Consider the following 21037-nt stretch of genomic DNA (forward strand, 5'->3'; position numbering starts at 1 on the left):
CTTCCGACACTATTCCCGCGACTTCTTCCCCCACGCCGACACAATGGTGCGTTACCTTGAAGACTTTGCTTCTAGGCTGGAGCTCCAAGTTCAGTACAACACTGCCATCACCCACGTGACACTGGACAGGGATCCACAGGCGTGGAACGGCCATTACTTCATCCTTACAGACCAGAACAGCCAGACCTATAGATGCAGGTAACCAGTGAAGTGGTGGTCAGCTACACCGCTTATACCTAGCACTCAGTTGGGTTGTGGAGTGAAATGTTAGCTCCTAAAAACTGCCATTTTCCTTGCGGTACCCACAGAGGTGGACTCTGTTTGGGAACCCAGAACTGATGTAGTAGGTGGTACGTCATGTCTGATCAAGGCTTATTGACTTGCAGATGGGATGATGGCAGAACTGGAGTAATGGGGTGCTAAAGGCAGGGCTGTCCCTGGGGGGGGTGGGGAGGGGCAAATTGGGGCGATCGCCCTGGGCCCTGCGCTTTGGGGGCAGGCCCCCGCAAACAGTGCCGTACAGGCCCCACCGCACCCACCATGCGCCACCACTGCTGAGCATTGCATCCAAGCGCTGCTGGCTCCAGCCACTCACCACACCCCCCTACTCCCAGCCCCTGCACAGGCTGATTTGCCCTGGTCCTCGCACACCCCTAGGGACAGCTCTGGCCAAAGGTCAGGAACCTGTGACAAAGGGGCCTCCTGGGCCACTGACTCCAAATTCCTGCGTTCACAGGGATTCATTTTCTCAAGGAACCCCCGAAATCGCCATTTTAGACCCTCACCCCAGAATAATCACGAAGTGGTGCTGTTAGTATGTTGCACCAAGAACCCTGGAGAAAAACAGCAGGAAGTGCTACTAGCTGAGGTTACTTGATATCCCTTTCCATCTCATAAATATTTCCCTAAAATTAAATAATGTTTGGTCTCAGGAGGTCCAATCAGAAAAATCAGCTTTACTGTAATGATCTAATAGTAATATTTTTATCAAATGAAATGTTTGCCTGAAAAAATTGCAGTCATCTTCTGTACTATTCTGAAAGGACATTAAAAGGCAATGCATTACAAATGAATAGAGGAAAATTATTTTTGTGTGACATATAATTAACCTTTGAATCTCACTGGTACTCTTATCTTTTTATACAAGAATCCAGAGACTTGGGAAAAGATTGGACATTTACATAGCATCTGCAGTGAAGCTTTGCTTAAATAAAATTACAAGTGCTATTTATCCTTAGACTATAGAGAATAAACAGCTCAGGAACTGGAGCTGGGAAGACATTTCTGCCCATTCCGTGTAGCACTGAACACTGATCTGCATTAAACAGCTGATTCAGTGGGCCTGGATGCAGAATGTTACACTGCAGCGTATATCACATTCTGGAGGAGACGGGATGGCAAATGAGATGGCTGGTTTCATTTGGTGTGAGGATGCCAAGTGCTGACCATGGTTTTCCACCATATTGTGTTTACAGCCTATTGTTGGTAGCCACTGGAACATGGGTCCCCAATGTGGTGAGCTTCACTGGCTCAGAATACGTTGAGGGCTATGAGACCGTGTCCATCAACCCAGAGGATTTTGCTGGCCAGACAGTGTTGATCTTGGGTAGAGGGAACTCTGCCTTTGAGACTGCCGAGAACATTTTGGGGGTCACCAATTTCATACACATGGTGAGCCGCTCCCGTGTTCGCCTTTCTTGGGCCACCCACTACGTTGGAGATCTAAGGTATGAGGCTGTTCTCCTTTCTAGTTCTAATGGGAATATTTATGGAGTGAAATTGCTGTGGGTTGATGAGACTGGTGGGATTGATGCTGAAGACTCTGAGATTGGGAACAGGATAGAAGGCCTCTCACCTTTAGGTCTTTGGTTTAAATCCAAACCAGATTTGCGGTTACTGGAGGTCATTAGCACCTGAAGGTTGGTCAGTGTTCTGTGTGAAGTGAGTTAATAAAGAGAAAGGAGGGCATTTAATGGTTTCTAATGAAAACTGCATCAGAAAAAACACCTTTGTTTCAGGTACTATTTAGCCTCTTGTCTGTAATATCAGGAGGCCTGTGTGGACCATGGAAAGAGAGTTCAATGATTAGGATGCAAGTCTGGGGCACCAGAGCCCCAGATCCAGTTCCTCGCAGTGCCTCAGACTTCTTATGTGACTTTGGGCCTCGCTTTCCCATCTGTAACAAGATGATAATAGCACTGTTCTAACACACGAGTTTCATGAGCATAAAAACATTAATAACTGTGAGGCACTCGGATACTCTGGGAAGAGGGGCTAGTAAGATAGAATGGAAACTATGCTCCCCTTTTACCTCTATGAAGCATATGGTGAAGCAGTACAGAGAATGGAACATGTGCCTGTTTGGGTGATATGATGCCTGTCTCGTGCACTGTTAATCTGGAGATAAGTAGCCCTAAGATCCCACAGACACAAAAGACATTAGCTGGATAACTGTAGTGCACTTTGGGACAGGAATTGTGGGAGGCATGGTACATTTTTCATAGTTTCAAGAAGAGGGTTTGAATCCCATGCACCACTCTGTTTCATTAAAGTTAAAATGATACCCAGTGAAGTTGTAGAATACCCTTCACTGAAGATTTTCAAGAGGTTAGATAATCATTAGTCAGGGATGGTATATGAGTAGCATTCCTGCATTCATGCAAGGGTTTGGACTGGATGACCCTTCCAGCCCTATGATTCTATCAAACCTGCAGCAGTTTTGCTCATTTACATTGCTCTAAGAGCGTGCAAGTGTGACAGTTAAACTGAAACAGTATTGGCCCTCCCAAATAGCCACTCCCCTTCCTTTTTTAAAGCAGTTGAAAGCTGCGTCTGTCCACAGCCTTCCAATCTCTTTATACTACTTATATTCTTGTTCCTTAGAGCAATTAACAATGGCCTTCTGGACACATACCAGCTGAAGTCGTTGGATGGACTATTGGAGGGTGATTTGGAAGATCTGGCTATTGTTAAGGACAAGAAAGGGAAGTTGCACATCACTCTTAGATTTTACCTGGAGAACAGCAATAGCAGTGCAGGTGCAGAGACCGTCACCCTCCCGCAGGATGAACTGGACAATTTTGCCACCCGGGCACCCTACGACCGTGTTATCCGCTGTCTTGGCTGGAAATTTGACTTTTCTATATACAACAGGTGAGGAGGAACAAGGGCCTTGATGGAGAGAAGTATAGAGAGTGTGTGTGTGAGAGCTTATATACCACCAGCTTTGGACAGACAGGTTATCAGGGCCGAGGGTGTGGGGTTGTCAGAATTTAGCTTCTTGGGGACAGACCCGCATTTCTGTAGGTGAAGACCCTGAACCACTCATGTCGCATGAGTAGTCAGCTGATGACTGCATTGGTGGTGTACAGAAGCAGAGCAGCACAGCAAAGCTTTTCCTCATCCTTCAGTACATTTTCTTGTTACTCTCTGCCTCGGTTCATCTCCTAATACAAACTGCAGATGGAAATTATATCAATAGCAGCTGGCCTCAGAAACGTGTTCTCAGTGCCAAGTGGCTTAAGCTCAGATATGACCCCTCCCAAAACTGCTGTAAAACTGGCACCCTGAATTTTTAATAAAATTCTCTCAATGTGCTCCTGGCAGGAGAAAGGAATGAATCCTGCTGCAGTCAGTAACTTTCAGAGTGGCCACAGCTTAACATTTATCTATCCCCTTTCAAAAATTTGCAGTCACCCAGCCTCTCCACTTCCCGACTGGCTTAAACTGGTCTTTTGTATTGCAGATCTCTTCGATTGGTGCCAGGGAGAGGGAATAAGAGGAAATATCCTCAGATCAAGCCCAGTTATGAATCCAGAGGCACACGAGGGCTCTTTGTCCTGGGCACTGCCAGCCACTCCAACGACTTCAGGAAATCTGCTGGGGGCTTCATCCATGGATTCCGATATACAAGTGAGTGCTGGGATCTATGCCATAAACAATGGTTGGAAAGGGACAATTCGGAGCCTAGAAGTAGATTGGCAAAAGGCAAACATTACTGTATCACCTTTAATCTAGTAATTATTACAAGAACATGTTATGTCCAGCCTGTGGTTGCACAGCAAGGTCTGAGCTGGAGGAGAGGTTGTAGGATATATCTCTTGTCCTTAATTTGTCTATATTTTGTCTATTTGTGTGTGTGGTCTTCTTCTCTATCTAGCTATTTATCTCTTACTTATATACTGGATTCCAAGTTCTGCCACCAGGTATGTTGCCTTGTGAGTGGATTTGGGTGTGGTCTCTGCTGAGAAGCAAAAAGTTTGGCAAGTTTGGGGCAGGAGAGTTATGTTTTTTTCATTGTCATATAATTGACAGACCCCTTCCTTGCCACCCCATGGAATGATCCACTAACATCTCTCCTCTCTCATGCAATGATCCACTAAGGGAAAATATTTGCCTTACCAGCCTGTAAAGATCGCCTTTGCCCTGTAAGGGTGATCATTACAACTGTGAGCAACCCTAGGGAGAGTGCTGATTGGCCAGGATGGCAGTCGCATGACTTGGTCTAGTCCACAGTCTGTCTTTTGTCTCTCCTTATGCTGCTTGCATGTGTCTTTGTTGTGCAATTGGAGATCATAAAGGCGGGAGCCGTATTTTCAAGCAACTTTTTTTGACCTTCTCTTTCCTCACTCACTATTGTAGCTCGTGCTGTCCATCGCTTGTTGGAAAATCATCACCATGGGGTCCCCTGGCCATCGCCAATCTACCCTATTACACACCTGACAAATTCCATCATCAAAAGGGTGAATGAGGCCTCTGGGCTCTACCAAATGTTCAGTGTTCTGGCTGACATCATTCTACTTAAAGAGTGAGTAATTATTGCAAGCACTCTGATCTGTCAATTAGTCCCTTTTCTTAAGAGGCCAAAACAGCCCAGAATGTCCTGTTAGTCAAAAATCTATTCCAGAATTCACCTTTGAGTGTTTCCAGAAAAAAGAGTGCAATGAGCTAGGCTGCATTAGCTGAAAGTAGGGAGAAGGCTGCCTTAAGTCTCCTTCAGTGGTAACAGGAGATCTGCTTTTTCTCTGCATTGCCAAATCCAATCTAGTGCAGATCAATACTAACTAAAACTCATGGCCCTGTACTAGCTATTTAGTGGTCTGTGTGGATTGCTGGGTTTTGTGTATGTGGCTGGATCCCTCTTGGGCCAGTTGGATAGTTCTTGGTCCTAAGGGCTCACAGATGTGTTTGTGGCTCTTAGGAATGCCACAGCATTTGAGTACCTGGAGGAATATCCTGTGGGGATCCTGGCACAGCTGGAATTGCACACGGGGAGAAAGGCACCCAGTGGGCTCTTCGCTGTCATCATGGAGTACGGAAGGAACTTCTCCGGTGCTGACAAAGATGTCTTCTACTACAATCGAGCAGTGGGGGAGGCACAGCATGCCTGGCAATCCAACTTCTTGCACCCTGTTATTTATTACTACAAACGCCTCCCTACAGGTAAGTTGAGCAGCCTCCTTGTTCACTTTCCTACCGTTGCTTATCAATCATAAGAAGAGTACTTCAGGAGAACGGAGAAAAACCAGAGCCCATTGCAGAACCAGACCAGAGCTCCTTCTGTGATGCCTTGAAGCCATTCTCCTGTGGCTTTACAAGCTGGAGAAAGAACAGGAATCTGGGACTGGTCAGTACTAATCTTCATTCATCCAGAAACAACTGCTGAATGAGTGGCCAGGTGGAGATGTTTGAGACCTCAAATTTAGGGGTGCAAAAGAAGAATCCAGAATCCCCTGGAAGTGATGGCAAGGGTGTTACTTGCCTGGTATCACATGATGTGGAAATACCAGACAAAGATGAACTGCTAAGCATCACCATGAAAGGGAAACTGCTGCTCTGTGGTGCACCAATCTCTGAGGGGTCAGGTACAGAAAGAAGACACCTCGGCTCTGATGGATATAGCCAAAGGCAAGAGTTGGAGATGAGCGTAAAACCAAGACATAAACCCACACACAACAAGTTTCCTTAGGAGAGTAGGGGCAGATCTATTCTAGTTTTAGGTGTCCAAGCGGCACTTAGTCTTTTAAATTCAATCTTATTCCATGCAGGTTAAGTCTCTAAAAGCCATTAATATGCTTACTTTTATAACATACTTTCATTTTCACTTTATGTTGCAAAAAGTGGGGAGGAGGAGAATCCACCCATCTATTGCCTGAATGCTTTTTCAGAGACTCAAGTAGGGTGATATAGGATCATATTTACCTGCCTAAGTACCACTTAAATGCCTAATAGGTGGAACAGGATCTGGCCTTAAAATGTTAACCTCCAGAGACCTACCAATAGGTCACAAGGGGGAGAAGTTTCATTTATAACAACTTAAAGCCTGGGTGCAATCTGATATAACTGGCTGTCCCTGTTCAGAGCGACCTGGAACAGAGTCATAAAGTGGGGATTGCTTGGGTCAGGCAGTGCTGAAGATCAGGAGTGTGGGGCTTTCTGGAGGACTATGCTGTTGTAGACTCTCCAGGTGAACTACTTGGTGGCCATAAGGAGTTGTGAGCGGGCTCAGAACTAGGATAGTAGGTGATACTAACTATAGAGCAGAGCAAGGTGCAGCAGCAACATTGTTGAAAGTGAGAGGTAGTAGGATAAGAAAATAAAGCAGCTATTGCTGCATTTACTTCCTGTCTCTGAAGCCCTTCACAATACCATGTTGATCCTGGAAGAGGATGGTGAAAGCTCCTTTTCTGCTATCTTAATATGATCTGTCATCTCTTAACAGAGCGTGAGATGAGGCTTCGTCCTCCAGACTGGCCTCTTCCCCGCCCAGATGCCATCCATCATATTGTTGAGGATTTTCTGACAGACTGGACAGCTCCAAATGCTCATATCCTCCCCCTGAGACGCTTCCTGGAGAATTGCTTGGGCACTGACCTGCGCAATTTCTTTGCAGGTAATCTGGGCACTGGGGGGGCATGTGGGGAGGAAGACACCCGAGAGAGATGCCAAAAAGCAGGCAGAGTCCAGTTTACATGATAGATCCTTCTGGTTCCAAGGCAGGTGGGAAATCTCCCTACCAGTCCCTATCTGTCTTGGGTTTTTTTAATATGCTGCAGGTAACAAAAGGAAGTGCTGGGGCCATATTAGGCCCTCACGCATTCCTAAACAGCCGGTGCTTTCAGTCATTACAGGAGGGAAGAGTTGTCTGCCCTCGCCCCCTTAAACTGTATGTTGGGTCTTGACTGAAGCAGCAGCCTCCACCACCTCAAATGTGCTTTGTGCTGCTAGAGCCACTGCTGCTTTTGGTTGGAGGTGATCCCGTTATAGGGACTGATTGCTGAAGGAGAGAAGAGAATGCTGTGATACTGGACTGGAGAACATATGTGAATGTCAGTGGGGCACTTCTGCCACCTCTGAGCTAGCAAGTAGAAGAAATGGGTATGCATCTCAATTTCCATTCCTCCCTCTCTGAGCTAATAAGACTCTGAGGTATACAGGTGTCCATCCCAGCTAATTTAAATTAATAAAACCATGGTGCTATCTGGGAAGATACTCTCCTTTAGATTCTGAATGATCCACTGGGAAGCTGTGATTTATGGAGCATTTACAGGGATTCTTTTTTATAAAAAATCGCTACTGATTTTTCTTTGTCCTTTTTTATAGAGTCCTGTTTTCTGTTTGCCTTGACCCGCCAGAAACTGCCTCCTTCCTGTCAGCAAGGATACCTAAGAATGCAAGGGCTTGTGGGTAGTGAAGGACTCAGGCGCCATGCAGTGGAAGCTAGCTTGATGGAGAATTACACTGTTGTGGACACTCCAAATGAGCTACTTGGTGGCCAAAAGGAGATACATGACCAGCTGCTGAAGGATCACATAATACCAGGTCGCCCACTGCAGCATCTCATAAACACCAAGGATGAACTTTAACTTTTCACTGTTTATATCAAAATGTATGAGGACCATTGTGGTGATTCCATAATGCTGACTTGCAGCAGGGTGCCAGCCTTTGCCATGTGCCACTTGGTCCTTGCCCAACCCTTTGCCTAACCATGAATTGCCAAAGACCTGCTCAGATCTGTTCTTACTGAGGAGACCAATGTGCTTTGAAGGGGAAATAAGGAGCTGAGATCCAGCAGTGTTCAGGTTTCTCCTTTGTCCCTGCAGAGCCCACAGTTGCCTGATGACAGTGTTGTATTTATGTTGTAGACCAATGCCTGGAGCAGCATCCGGAGGTCAAAGGGGATACACAGACTGAAACGTCGCATGTCCTGTGGTGGTCCACTGAAGACTCCCTGGCTACTGGATGCTGCATCCAGCCCAGTCTCGTGTATACTTGAAGAATTGTACGTTTGCCAGACTTATCAGTGGTACTGTAGGGCAGCCTTCAGAAATTAGACATTTCCAGCACTTGGTGGGGGGGGGGGGAGAGCACAGTCTGGTACATTCAGGATGGTAGGGGAGGGTTGTGGGGGAAGGGGCACAAGGTCCGTCCTACTCCTCCAAGGGTGAACAGCTTAGCAAGTTTAGATCTCTGTGAGAGTTGTCTTTAGAGTGGTCCACCTATCTTTCCTTTCCCTCCCATGCCAAACAGCCCTGGTGTGGAAGGAGAGTCCCTGTATTTTTTCAGTAGAATATCTGTCCCGTTTGCACTGTCACTCCCAAAAGTTTCCAGTGCATTTCAGTCAAGTTAAAAGACTTATCCTACATTTCCTTCCCAAGTGTTCCTATTTATATCTTTCACACATTGGTCAGTAAGCTGTTTGCACTTTATTGCTCCCCCACATCTGTCACTACTGAAAACTGATGATTGGAGCCCTGGATTTGGAATGTGAAAGGAGTCTTCCTAATGTACCTCTGATTTCTAGGAGATAGAGAAGGGAATATGCTTTCTCTGGTGTTTATATCCATGGGAATGATTTTGCAGTTGGATTGGGATGGTTTTATCTGGATAATTTTTCCTCAGCAGCTGATTCTTAAATGACATCTCACAGGACCCCTTTAAGCTTTCTGGCTCTTTCCATAAGATCTTAGCTCTTGTAGCTACTCTGCTCTTTTTTTTCAAAAAGTCAGGTGGTAGTTGAGGTGGGTGAATGGTTGAAAGGGATTTAATTCCTAACTGGGAACCTGGGCTTACCCTGATGACAATACTGTCAGAGGAGCCCCTGGACAAACTGCTGTAGGGTTGATAATGTGAAGCAGAGAGTCAGATTCTTAGCTGCTGTCAATGGAGTGATGTCTTTGTATTTTAAGGGGACTATATCCACTGATACATCTTCAGAATCCAACCCTTAAATTTGCCAAGCGGCAACAGTACTCACCAATCCTGGACCTGTTTGCAGCATAATAGGCTGCCCACTTGTGGATTGCCAAGGGAGGGACTGAAAGACAAGAAAGTGACAACAGGTCCATCTGACCTAAAGGTTCAGATCTGTTATTTAAGGAATGCTGAAGCCAAGAGCAGGGCCACTGTATATACACACTTGAAGACAAGCACCCTCTCTCACTTTCCTTTTACTTGTTGCCACACAAGACTGTAAATTCACAGTGTATGTGTTGCCTTAAGTTGTGATTTTACTTTGAAAAGGAATTATGTAAAAATGGCACCTTCTTACTGGAGCCACCAACTCCCTGTGTCTGGCAGGGTTAAGGCTGTCAAGGTGAAAGTCAAAAGTTTTTGCTACTTGCTCTTCCTGCTACCCTCTGCAGAGTCGATACTACTTAGAGAGTAAACTTGGTTAGCTAGAAGTTATCAAAAATTAACAGAATTGCTCGCTGAGTTCCAACATCATTTTTGGGGATCTAGAAATATGGCACACCTGTGGGGTCCCAGGTAGGGATAGGCAGTAGGAGAACCGCTTTCTTTTTAAAAAGGGCAGGTCACACATAGAAGTTACAAAGGAGCAATAAACTCAGCCCCAGTGATACCATGTTTATAGCTGCTTTTCATCGAAGAATTGCACTTTAAAAACTGGTGCCCAGTTGCATTATTTTAATGCAGTGTTTCCTAACCAGTGTGCATCGGCACAAAAGTGTGCCGTCAGAAATGAACTGTGCTGCAGAATTTTTCCATGGCAATGAGCTACAATAGGTATGAGGATGGGGAATGCCTTAACTGGTGTGCTGCGAAAAAAAATTATTACAGTAAGTGTGCCTTGGGCTGGAAAAGGTTGGGAAACACTGTTTTGTCTGTCCTGTTGAAGTGAATTAATGCCCATAGTAATTTTGTTGTATTGCAGACATATTTTGTATGGTTCTATTCTTCCAATGAAGTTTAAAAAATACTTAAAAAGCCAACAGCAGGAGTGGTCTGACTCTTTGTTCAGATGGGACAGTTCCAAAACCCATGGAAGTCAATAGGAGTTTTTTCTCCAGACAGCCAGATCATTGGATCCGGTCCTTGGAAAGAAAGGAAGTAATTCAAAGTACACAGATGAGGGCTTCCCTGTAATTCAGAGTACATCCCCCACCAACTGTTCCCTGTTTGTGAGCAGTAGGTCAAAAAGAGCACAGCCTCTAGTTTGCCTCTCTAACACTTGCACCAAGAAACTTGTCTCCAGTGCTCTCCAAAAGCTTCCTGGATTGCCTGTGCACTGCTGTATTGCCCTCCCAGCAGATGTCAGGGTGATTGAAGTCCCCCATGAGAACCAGTGCCTGTGATCTGGAAACTTCCACGAGTCGTCTGAAGAAAGCCTCATCTATCTCATCTTCCTGGTCTGGTGGTCTATTGCACACACCCACCACAACATCACCCTTGTTGCTCTCTCCTCTAACCTTAACCCAGAAACTTTCAACAGGCCTGTCTCCATTTTCATACTGGAGGTCTGAGTCATCATACAGCATTTACACAGGCACAACTCCTCTCCTCCCCTGCCTGTCCTCTCTGAACAGTTTGTACCCATCCATGACAGTGCTCCAGTCATGTGAGCTCTCTCACCAAGTCTCTGTTATTCCAATTGCATCACTATTCCTTGACTGTGCAAGGACTTCCAATTCTTCCTGCTGGCTTCCCAGGCTCCGTGCATTTGTGTACAGACAGCTGAGGTGATTAGCCAATTGCCCTGATTTCTCAGGAAGAATGGTTTCTTCATCCTTAATGAATGGCCATAATTGGTATAACTAGCAAATATTTTGATCCTTTTGCTCACCACCATCTCTTAAAACTTTAATATCTGGTATCAAATTCCACTTTGGGATTTCTGTTTTTTGATCTACACTCTCATCTTTAGAATCAGTCAAGGCTGTCACATGCCTCCCTGCAAACCCACCTTTATGAAGGCCAGCACAAAGATCAAGTATAAACATTTTCTTTCAGATTCAAGTGTTGTTTGGGTCTTCCTGAATTGCTGGACATTTTGACTTCTTAGCTACCTGGCAGGCATCACACAAAGGTAATTTTGCTGTTCAAATATCATAATCCTACATCCAGCAACACTGACTTCAGCCTTCAATTCTGTTGATCTACACTTTTCACCCAAACCAAGTGTTTTTCTCAAGCTGCTCTACCATCCTTTGAAAGGTGCCCACCTCCTCCTTGTCTCTTTTGACAGTCTTTTTAAAAATGTTCTAGTTTAATAGAGAGCAGATTAGTTAATTGGTATTTCCAGGGCAGCCGCACGTTCTTATTTTGCAAGCATTAGGGGGTGGTTACTGATGGGATCTGAACTAGCTGCACCAGACAAAAATTGCTTTCCTTTGTCAGTACCACATTTTCTGTCATCTGTAATGCATGTGGTTTGGAAACAAGAATTAGTCTTTTCAGTATCCCCACTTTCACTTGCGATTAAATACCAGCAGGCATAAAAAGAAAACTGCCTAGAAGCCCTATGAGGGGATATTTCACGTCAGGTAAAAATAATGGAGCCAGAATGAAGATATCACAACTAGCTAGGTTGCCTGCTTGCTTTCAGCTTGCAAAATATGGTCTGTTTGCATCTGGGAGCAAAAATAACTATAGGAGGCAATGTCAGTCTCCTGGTAGTCTTCAAACTTGGTGTATCATCTGTTGGCATGAAGAGAGTTGTGAAGGTAATCATTAATTCATCATCAACATTTATATTGACTTATGTAGTATCCTCAATTGTTTTACGGATAATCCACGCGGGTGTTATTCCATCCTCTGTGATGAGATAGTGCCCTCTGGACATGGAACAGCAGCCATCCTGCACTAGAGTGCTGCACAGCCCTGGGATAAATCAGTATTGGCTCATAAGAAAGCCAGTCAGCTACTGGATCACCTGCATGACCTGGTGTGGAACCACAACTTTCTCAGAGCAGAAGTGACAGTGTCTATCTTAAAGCCTGAGCAGCTGAATCAAGAGACAACATAAGTCTCAGCATCTTGCCACTGAAGGCCCTGCTACACATTCAAATGAAAACTGGCTAAAAACCAGCTACGGAGCTGTTACACCTTTTCAAGCGGTAACTTTGTAGTGGGTTGGCTCTTTTGATAGCTACATAGTCATTTTTATGGTGGGAGAATTGCTTTGCGTGTGCAGCCAGTCTACATTTTGTTGCGTGATTCACCAGTGAACAGTGGGAGAATTACTTTGCACGGCTGGCCAGTCTACATGTATTGCGAGATTCACCAGTGAATGCCGTGAAAAGTACTTTGGACATGCAGCCGGTCTGCTTTTTTTTTGGAAACTTTCTCGTGCTCTAAGCCAAATTATCCAGATCAGTTCCCAATCCTTTGAATCATTCAAGAAACCACACGTGGCGCTGCAACTGGCAAGCATCCTCCATCCCAGACATTTCAGCCCGGGGCTTCAGATACAGGCGCCCCTCATTTAGCATCGTCCCGGTTAGCGTTGTTCTATTATTACGTCACTGCTCTATTAGAGAACATACTTGTTTGGTTATAAGGGAGTTTGCTAGTAGGTAACTACTCTGATGTAATTGGATTCGCTTAACGTCGTTTCACTTCAAGTTGCCTTTTTCAAGAAGGTAACTGTGATGTTAAGTAGTAGCCATGCTTCCAAATCCCTTGGCAGGCATCCTACGTGCAGGCCCAAGCCCAGAGGCTTGGGGTTCAGAAGTACCCGAGGCTTCGCTTGTCCCCCAGCAGCAAGCTAGAGAGGAGTCCCCCGTTTCCATAAAGTCAAAACAGTTACGGCGTGATTCAGCCGTGGTTTGCGCCATGTCTGTAACGTGTATCAGGGGCCGGGAACTCCAAGCCGTGAGGCAAGGGCTGAAGGTGCGCCTCCAGAGTCCCCAGGCTCACAGACCAGCGAAGGCACCGGACAGGCCAGGGCCGGTTGCTGCCTGCCCCCTGCTTTGCTGGACGCCGCTGTCTCGGCAGGCAGCCCCACGCCTGACACCTGCTAGCGCAGCCCACCTCCCCCTAAAGCTGCAGGGGCTCGGCCTGTTTCCCCCGCACAGAAAGACCCGCCTTCCCCAGCAGCCAATCAGCGCCGAACATCCCACCCCACACGCAGAAGCGAGCCAAACAGCATCCAGATGTAGCCCACCAGAGGTCCTCGCCAGCCAATCAGCGCTCGGGAGGAGCCCGGGGGGCGTTCGGAAGCTTCCGGTGCCATGAGCCAATCAGTTCCCAGTACTTGCCTGCGCGGGCCGCTGACAGATCCCTCCCACAGCCAACCCCGTGCCCGCACTCCTCCTCCCCAGCCAATGAGGTCGCAGCCTGCCCCGGCAGCGCCCGGGAGCTGCGTCGACCTCCGGGCCCTGGAAGGTGAGGACTGGCGGGGGGCGGGATCTCGGGGGCCCTTTGGGCGCAGCTCCAGCTGCACGTGCGGGCAGCCCTGCTGGGTCTCGGGCACTTGCGTGCTCGGTGGGGTCCCACAGCACCTCAGAGCCAGGGCAGGCGGGTGCTGGCCCCAAAGGGAAGCCGTGGGTGCAGGGGCCGGGCACAGCAGCACTTACCCGCTGTTGGTTCACTGATTAACAAGTCCACCGAAGCAAAGGAGCAATCCACTGGGAGACCCCCCAGTACGAGTTCAGTACACATCAGTAGCCTGCGATTGACCAACGTCTGAGGTCTGCTGGCCTGACCTGGGGTGGGGGGTTTTTGGACCCCTGCTTTTGTATGTCCCCCCACCGAGCCCCTGGGAACCCGTGATGAGGGGCTGCAGCCAAATAGAGTGAGGATACAGCTGGTTGTTAGAAAGGTCGCTTTAATCAAACAAGCAGTATTAAAAAGCTCGGGAGTAAACGAGGCCAATGAAAAGAAAAACAAGTGTGTCGGGGGAGGAACGGAGTTTTGGGGCTGTATACCAGAGCAGCCAGTTGCAGCAGTTGGGGTGAGGGGTGACCAGCAACGTACTGTGGGATGCCTGGAGGACTGGCCAAACTTATGTCATGGAACACTTGGTGTCCACACATGATGCTGGCCTGGTTCCAAATAAACTGATTCAAAATGTACTTCAGGGTCCAGGTACACTTTTGCACCATACAGGCAGTATTCAGCTGGCTTAACAGGCTTGTATGTCTGCTTCCAGTTTATACTGCATTCAGACTGGACTAAGGGATATATGTGTTCATGTCTGCGGGGCTGTGAAGACCACACTTCTTTCTGGCCTTAGCTGCTCATGCCTCCCCTCTCGTGGAGAGTATGTAGTGATACCCAACTCTCTGTTCTCCTTCCTCACCCCAGCAGGATTTGACCTCAAACAGGGTGTTTTTTTCTCTCTCTCTCTCTCTCTCTGCAGATGGCCCAGACACTCGCACTCAGGAGGCTTCTAGCTTCCTCTCCTAAGAAGCTGTCTGTGCCGTTTCGGCCCCAGCCTGCACTGCTTCTCTCTAGGGCATCTTCTGTCCCCAGCAGGCCAAATTCCCTCCTACACCGGGCACAGGCCTCTCTACTTTCTTGTGTTAAGACGTTTTCTACCACGCCTCTCTGCAGGAGCACGTTCAACGTCCAGGATGGGGAGGACTTCCAGGACAGAGTCATCAACAGTACAAAGCCCGTGGTGATAGATTTTCATGCGCAGTGAGTACTGACAATGGGGCACAGTGAGAATAGTATCTTCAGGGCACTCCTCTGTCTTGGATCCTACAGCTGATTGCCTTCAGCCTCTGGACAAGTGATTTAATTCTCTTGGTCCTGGTTTCATCCTCTGTAAATCAGGGATAACAGTGCCTTTTGTGAGGCATGTTCTGACCCATGTATAAACAAAGCTATGTGAAGCTAAGTCTGTACTAGAAGAGGTTTGCCAGTGCCTGTCCCCTGCTGGCCCACTCATGTACTGTAGGCATAGCTTATGCTGGCAAAATAAATGCTTTGCTGACATAATTCATACCACTTTGTCTGAATAAAATAAACTATTTGAGTAAAAATGCTTTTTTATTGGTATAACCGTGTCTCTAAACTAAGGCTCTTGCTGGCATTAAAATGGTAAAGAAATATGCACCCTTAGCCAGTACAACCATGCTGTCAAAGGTTCTGATGGAAATGTGGCCTTAACACTGTGCTGCATTAGGAGAGAGAACTCAAAGGTGATGCTTACAACGTTGTCTAGTCCAGCTCAAGGCAGGCTCAGCCCTGACTAAGACCATCCCAGTCAAGTGTCTTGTCTAATCAGCTCTTGAAAATGTCTAAGGATGGAGGTTCCACAACTTCTCTAGGCAGCCTGTTCCATCCCTGAAGTTGCTCTGTATCAATGTAGCCATTCCGTAGCTCCACCCATGCTGTAAAATGAGTGTCCCAATAAGACTACAAAATATTATAAATACCCTTATAAAAAGCATCATGTTTGTAGTATCTCATTAACATGTCAATAAATATAATATAAAATTACTAGCAAGTCGAGACTTTAATAAGTCCTTTATTTATACAGTATTGTTTCAACTTCTGTTATTCTCAGCCTACAGTGACAGTGACAAACAGCAGAATCTATTTCATTGCTGCATTCTACTGCCCCACGTTTTATGTGACTCCCATTATGGCTCATGGGATGCTCTTTTTATGGTGTCATAATGACACTTATGACTGAATGCGTTCCACAAGCTTGCTAGATTTTCTTTATGGACTTAAAGATCCAGGCTGACAATTAGAACAAATTACAGCACACAAGTGGTTTTATACAAGTGAAGCTGTGCACACTGAATATATCTACGTACAGTTTTTAAATCATTCCTTAAATGCCCCTTTGGTTACCTTCTGCTTTTCTTTAGGAGAGCCCTTGGAATCCAGGTGACAAGATATAATTGCTAAGAAATTCATAGCTTGCTATAATCTCCTCTTTTCATAAAGTCTTCTTGAATGCTGTCTCTTCCTTGAGAGGACTTTTCACTAGTGCGAATGAGTTGATACTGACAAAGACTTTTGGTAGCACTTGATTGGCATCGACAACCAATTTTGCTGCCTCTAGCAATGAAAATATTCTAAGATGTTATCTGTTTAAATATCATAATTATCTTTGATTTTTAGTTGTGTCTTAGTAACCCATTAATATGGATACAGTTGTGCTAGGTGCTGTATGAACACAGAGCATAGAAGAGTCTGGAACCCTGTGACGGAGATAGACAAAGTGAAGCAGGAACTATTAAGGACTCTGTGAGGGAGAGGAGCAGTTTAATATCTGCAGAATCTCAGAGATGCAAGTGCAGGGCTGGTAGGGAGCAAGAGCTGCTGTAGTATCCGTCTAAGCCAGGGGTGATCAGTGTGCAGCATACATGCCATAAGTGGCATGGGCAGCTTCTGGATGTGGCATGTAGACTATAAGGGAGGGACAGGCAGCACAGGAGCAGATAGGTCAGGAAGCAGAAAGCAGAGCAGTAGATTGCGTAGGGAACAAAGGACCAGGAATAGGAAGCAGAGCAGCAGGAAGGGGATTGGAGTGGCACTCTGGGAGGACCAATTTATGGCACTTCTGCCTAATTGGCCCCCACTAATCTAAACTATGATGTAAGGGTTCGGGAGTTCTTGTTTCGTCCTTTTATTTAATGTTTTTCTTCTTCTGAATAGTTTGGATTTTTTTTTCCCTTTTGCAGGGAAGTAGGTTCAGGGATTAATGTAAGTACGAAGCATGACAGCAAGTGCAATCGGAGAGAGAGAAACATTTTTTTTTCTTTTCAAAGGCTTTGGTGCCAGCTCTGCAAACTCTTGCTAATACCAGAGCTTGGGACAGGCAATATGCTTTCTAATAGAGCTGCCTCTGCTTTATGGAAACCCAGCAATTACCTGAAGACTAAAAGTATTTCAAGAGTAATGGGTAGCACTGAACAGCCCCCCTCTTCCTGCCCCCCCAATAGTCTGATGGCAGCCTCTCCCTAAACTGTACTGTCACTTGAAAACAGTATTATTTTCTAATCTGCATCTATACTTGGCTTGCTCTGGTGACAGGCAACAGCTGCTGGAGCACATGGACATCCATGCCCTCTGACAGCTCCACTCGGGTGCCTGGCTGCACAAGCAGGAAGTGCATGAGGGGAGGCACCAGCTGCAAAAGGCATGATGGCAGCTGGCAGAAGGCATGGGAGCATCTACATGTGCCTTCTGCCACGTGGCCGGTAGTGGCAGAAGCCTTACTGCACACAGTAGAGGCTGTTTAGTTCTGCTGGCACAAAATAGGGAGCTGCCAGTCTGGAGGACCTTTGTGTCTGAAGGCACCCAGAGTTTTGCTGGCAGAACCAGAGCTGGTTAATGTTTACACTCTGTGTTCAAATATCAGCCATTTTTTGGAGTGTGAAGGTCAGTGCAGAGAGGGAGTGGTGAGATGGATAAGGTGCCAGTGTAATACCAGGAACAGTGTGAATCGAGCTATACCATGGTTGGCTATTGCACTTTGCTGATGTAATGCCTGCTCCTTTCCTTTCCAATCAGGTGGTGTGGCCCCTGCAAGATCCTGGGCCCCAGGCTAGAGAAAATGGTGGCCAAGCAGCAGGGGAAGGTGCTGATGGCTAAGGTGGACATTGATGATCACACAGACCTCGCCATTGAATATGAGGTAGGAGCCAGGAGCGCAAGGGCTGGTATGGGGTAGCATGGTGTCCTTGCCTTGAGGAAAAGTCTATCCACACAGCAGAAAACTATATTGAACAGGTGGAGGGGATGTGATAGCCAACATTTTGCTGTTATTAATGAACACCCCCCTTTAGTCATCAGCTACAGCCTTGCTGGTTGTTGCTCTTGGGGGCCCTTTAGAAATGTTGCTCCTTCTATTGCAATAGCCCCTGCATCCCATTGTGCTCCCTACAGTACAAGTATGTAACAAATTGCCGCAGTCTAAGCACAGTGTTGGTTTGTAGCTGCTCCACACGCAAAGCGGTCTGAAGAGTGACAGTAGGCCCAGCAGCTAGCCTGGCATCCTCTTACAGATGTCCTAAAAGGTCCATATAGGCAAAGCTGCACCACTCCAGCCCCTCTCATTTGCTGTCTCCCTTAGTGTTCATACCCTATCCTCAAGCTACTTCACCAAAGCAGTATATTGGTTTTGTTTGGGGTGAAGGTAGCTCTATGGAGAGATCAATAAACATGTTGACCTACTGGTAGGAAGGGACCTAACAGCTTTGATTAACACATCTCTTGCTGTACATGTAGTATTCTCTCCATTCACCACTGTTAACCATGAGTCTTAAGAGCAGAATGTTAAGAGAAGGCTCCAGCCAGTGGTTCTGTTATTCCTTTATCCTTCACTAGCTGATTTGAGACACTGAAAAGTCCCTCCAGTACTGCTCAGTGAACCTTGTATCTTCCCCTTCACAATCCTAGTAATGTCCAAATAGAAAGAAGACTGCTGCCTTACTCTTCAGTAAGAACTGACAGTGAAATAATTAATCTTTACTCACCCATTGGACAGGTGAGAATTGCTGCTTCTCTTTGCAATCACAAATTGAAGTTCTGCCAGGGTAGAAGTTAGGACAAATTACTCAGATGTATCTGCCAGCAAACAGCCAGGCAGATTCTCCAAGGAGAGCCATCTTGCAAAGAGTAAAGTGTCATGTGCTGGCCCTCGGAGGCTGTGGTAGTTAACCCTGCAGAGTAAAGATGCATCAGCTTCTTCTCTCTTGATCCTTTGCCTCCATAAGTTTTTGGGGGTGGGGAAGAAGTCTTTGCTGCTGGCATCCATGCAACAATGGAGTATGATTTCTTTCTTCCAAGGTTGGAGATGGAACCTGTGGGGTTCTCCTCTGACAGTGTCCTGACACGTGTCCAGATCAAGGCTGCAGTATTTAAGGCTACATGTCCAGATTAGAGGTGTCTTGTATTGCAAGTAGGGAGGGTATCTTTGAGGGGGTTGGTCAAGACAGACTGGAAGAGAGCGGTGGCTTTGGTGGTCGCAAGCAAGGACTTATAGCCAAGAAACTTAGGAAACTGGAAAAGGACTGATTTACATATGAGTGTCTGATTTACCTGGAGTGACATATGATTAAGTACTGGGTAGCTTGTTCCATACCTTCCTATAAGTAACCAAGAATGCATCACCTACAATTATTTCAGCTTGTCTCAGGTGACAGGAAAACAGCAAATAACACCCATGTTTAGAGAGAGGTGATAGAAAAGAAATTTACAATTACAGCCCTGAAGTTCAGATTCCTCTAGACGAGGCTGTAGAGATTTAAGAATGTGCAGTGTAATAAGGGAAGAGTTGATCTGCATTTGGGACAACTCTTCCTAAACAAACTGAATAGTCAAAATGATCCTGAGGGGTGGAGAATAAGGGGCACCTGGGATTCATTCTCTGACAAGAACTGGATTCCAAGGTTGTCCTCCTGCACCTGGAATGTAAACATGGTCAAAAGTCAGTTGGGTACATATTTCACAGGGGGGCTGAAGATCTCCAGTGTTGGGGATCCTGCATTCTCCACCATCTGCATGATACAACTTCAGTGATGCTAGTGCATTAGGCCCACGGGCTGAGAGTGTAGAGGTGGGAGGGGATTGCCAGTCACTCCATGATGTTCTAAAAGAGCACACAAGGGAGGAGTTGGTGTCCAGGGGTTGTCCAGAAATAGGTATTGTCTTACCAGCAGCATCCTTGAGCAACAGGGACTTTTAAGGCCCTTCCACTTGGGACCAGAGCTTTGAAATTGTTCTTAGCCTGCAGCCTGGGATTTTCAGTGCCCTTTCCCCACCCCTCTGATTCTTCCTACTAGCTGCCAATAAAGCTCCATCCTCCCGTGTGTATCTCCCTCCCCGCAGGCAGACATGGGCTGGCTGCCCAGCCTGGTATTGCACAACATCCTCTCTGCAGCAGATTGTCTGGGAAGAGAGAGAGACCCCCTTGGAGAGCTGTGGAATGCCTGTGCATTCCTTTGCATGGGCTGCTGCCTGCCCTTGGCTCTGGCTTAGCACGCATCCCAGGCACGTTTCCTTCTACTAGAAACCACCTAGAGACCCTTTCTTCCTTCAATTCCTTGCAAGGCAAAACTCCATCTTCCTGACAGGCTGAGTTCCTTCTCCTCCAGTGCCCTGTTCTCATCAGAGTTCTGACCAAGGTTTTTTCCCTACTGTCCTGCCTCTTCCTGACCAATTGCCAGAAGACCAGAAAGAGAGAGGCAAACAAGGTTCTTTGGGTGAGTTTGATATCTTTTACTAGACCAACTTAAATAGTTGGAGAACAATTTTTAAAGCAAGCTTTCGGGTTCAAAAACCCTTCGTCAGGCTAACCCTTGTCTGCCTATGTCCTTAGACCAACACAGCTACCACCTGCACCCCAGAAAGAGAGAGGTGCACGTCAGCTTTGATCCACTCTCACCTTGGATTCTCTCTTGCTTTACCTCTTATCTTGACTTATTGCCAACATGCGTATTTAGCCCAGCAGGGAAGTAGCAGCTGCTTCTCCTACTGGCAGGGTAACTAAAAAGCTGTTAGCTTGCAGACACCTCAGCAGTGTAGCTTGCTCCTTGCATTGTTCCTAAGGTCAGTGGATGAAGTCTTCCCCTTTGGTTATAGATTCATAGATGTTAGGGTCAGAAGGGACCACAATAGATCATCGAGTCCGACCCCCTGCATAGGCAGGGAAGAGTGCCGGGTCAGGGACTCTAACTGTGAAGAAGTTCTTCCTAATGTCCAATCTAAATCTGCTCTCTGCTAGCTTGTGGCCATTATTTCTTGTAACCCCCGGGGGTGCCTTGGTGAATAAATACTCACCAATTCCCTTCCGTGCCCCCGTGATGAACTTATAGGCAGCCACAAGGTC

General features: G+C 46.5%; 2 protein-coding genes across 3 annotated transcripts in view; both read left to right on the top strand.

Annotated features, from left to right (window-relative positions):
• Positions 1–8361, top strand: part of FOXRED2 (FAD dependent oxidoreductase domain containing 2) — a 9935-nt gene extending 1574 nt beyond the window's left edge. Inside the window, exons 3-10 of one of the 2 annotated variants that reach the window (XM_006025980.3) lie at positions 1–198; positions 1476–1727; positions 2884–3153; positions 3746–3912; positions 4642–4807; positions 5201–5442; positions 6722–6892; positions 7603–8361. In XM_006025980.3, the coding sequence (XP_006026042.1) occupies positions 1–198; positions 1476–1727; positions 2884–3153; positions 3746–3912; positions 4642–4807; positions 5201–5442; positions 6722–6892; positions 7603–7865 (1729 nt within the window). In that variant the 3' untranslated portion in view covers positions 7866–8361. The remainder of the gene's footprint in view (positions 199–1475; positions 1728–2883; positions 3154–3745; positions 3913–4641; positions 4808–5200; positions 5443–6721; positions 6893–7602) is intronic. The other variant, XM_025206883.1, reaches the window with a different exon arrangement.
• Positions 8362–13074: 4713 nt separating this feature from the next.
• TXN2 (thioredoxin 2) overlaps positions 13075–21037 on the top strand; it is a 14349-nt gene continuing 6386 nt past the window's right edge. Inside the window, exons 1-4 of the mRNA XM_014520997.2 lie at positions 13075–13144; positions 13317–13626; positions 14797–14883; positions 17719–17842. Coding sequence (XP_014376483.1) covers positions 13075–13144; positions 13317–13626; positions 14797–14883; positions 17719–17842 — 591 coding nt within the window. The remainder of the gene's footprint in view (positions 13145–13316; positions 13627–14796; positions 14884–17718; positions 17843–21037) is intronic.

Source organism: Alligator sinensis, unplaced genomic scaffold (genome assembly GCF_000455745.1).
Source record: "Alligator sinensis unplaced genomic scaffold, ASM45574v1 scaffold215_3, whole genome shotgun sequence".
Classification (NCBI taxonomy): Eukaryota; Metazoa; Chordata; order Crocodylia; family Alligatoridae; genus Alligator; species Alligator sinensis.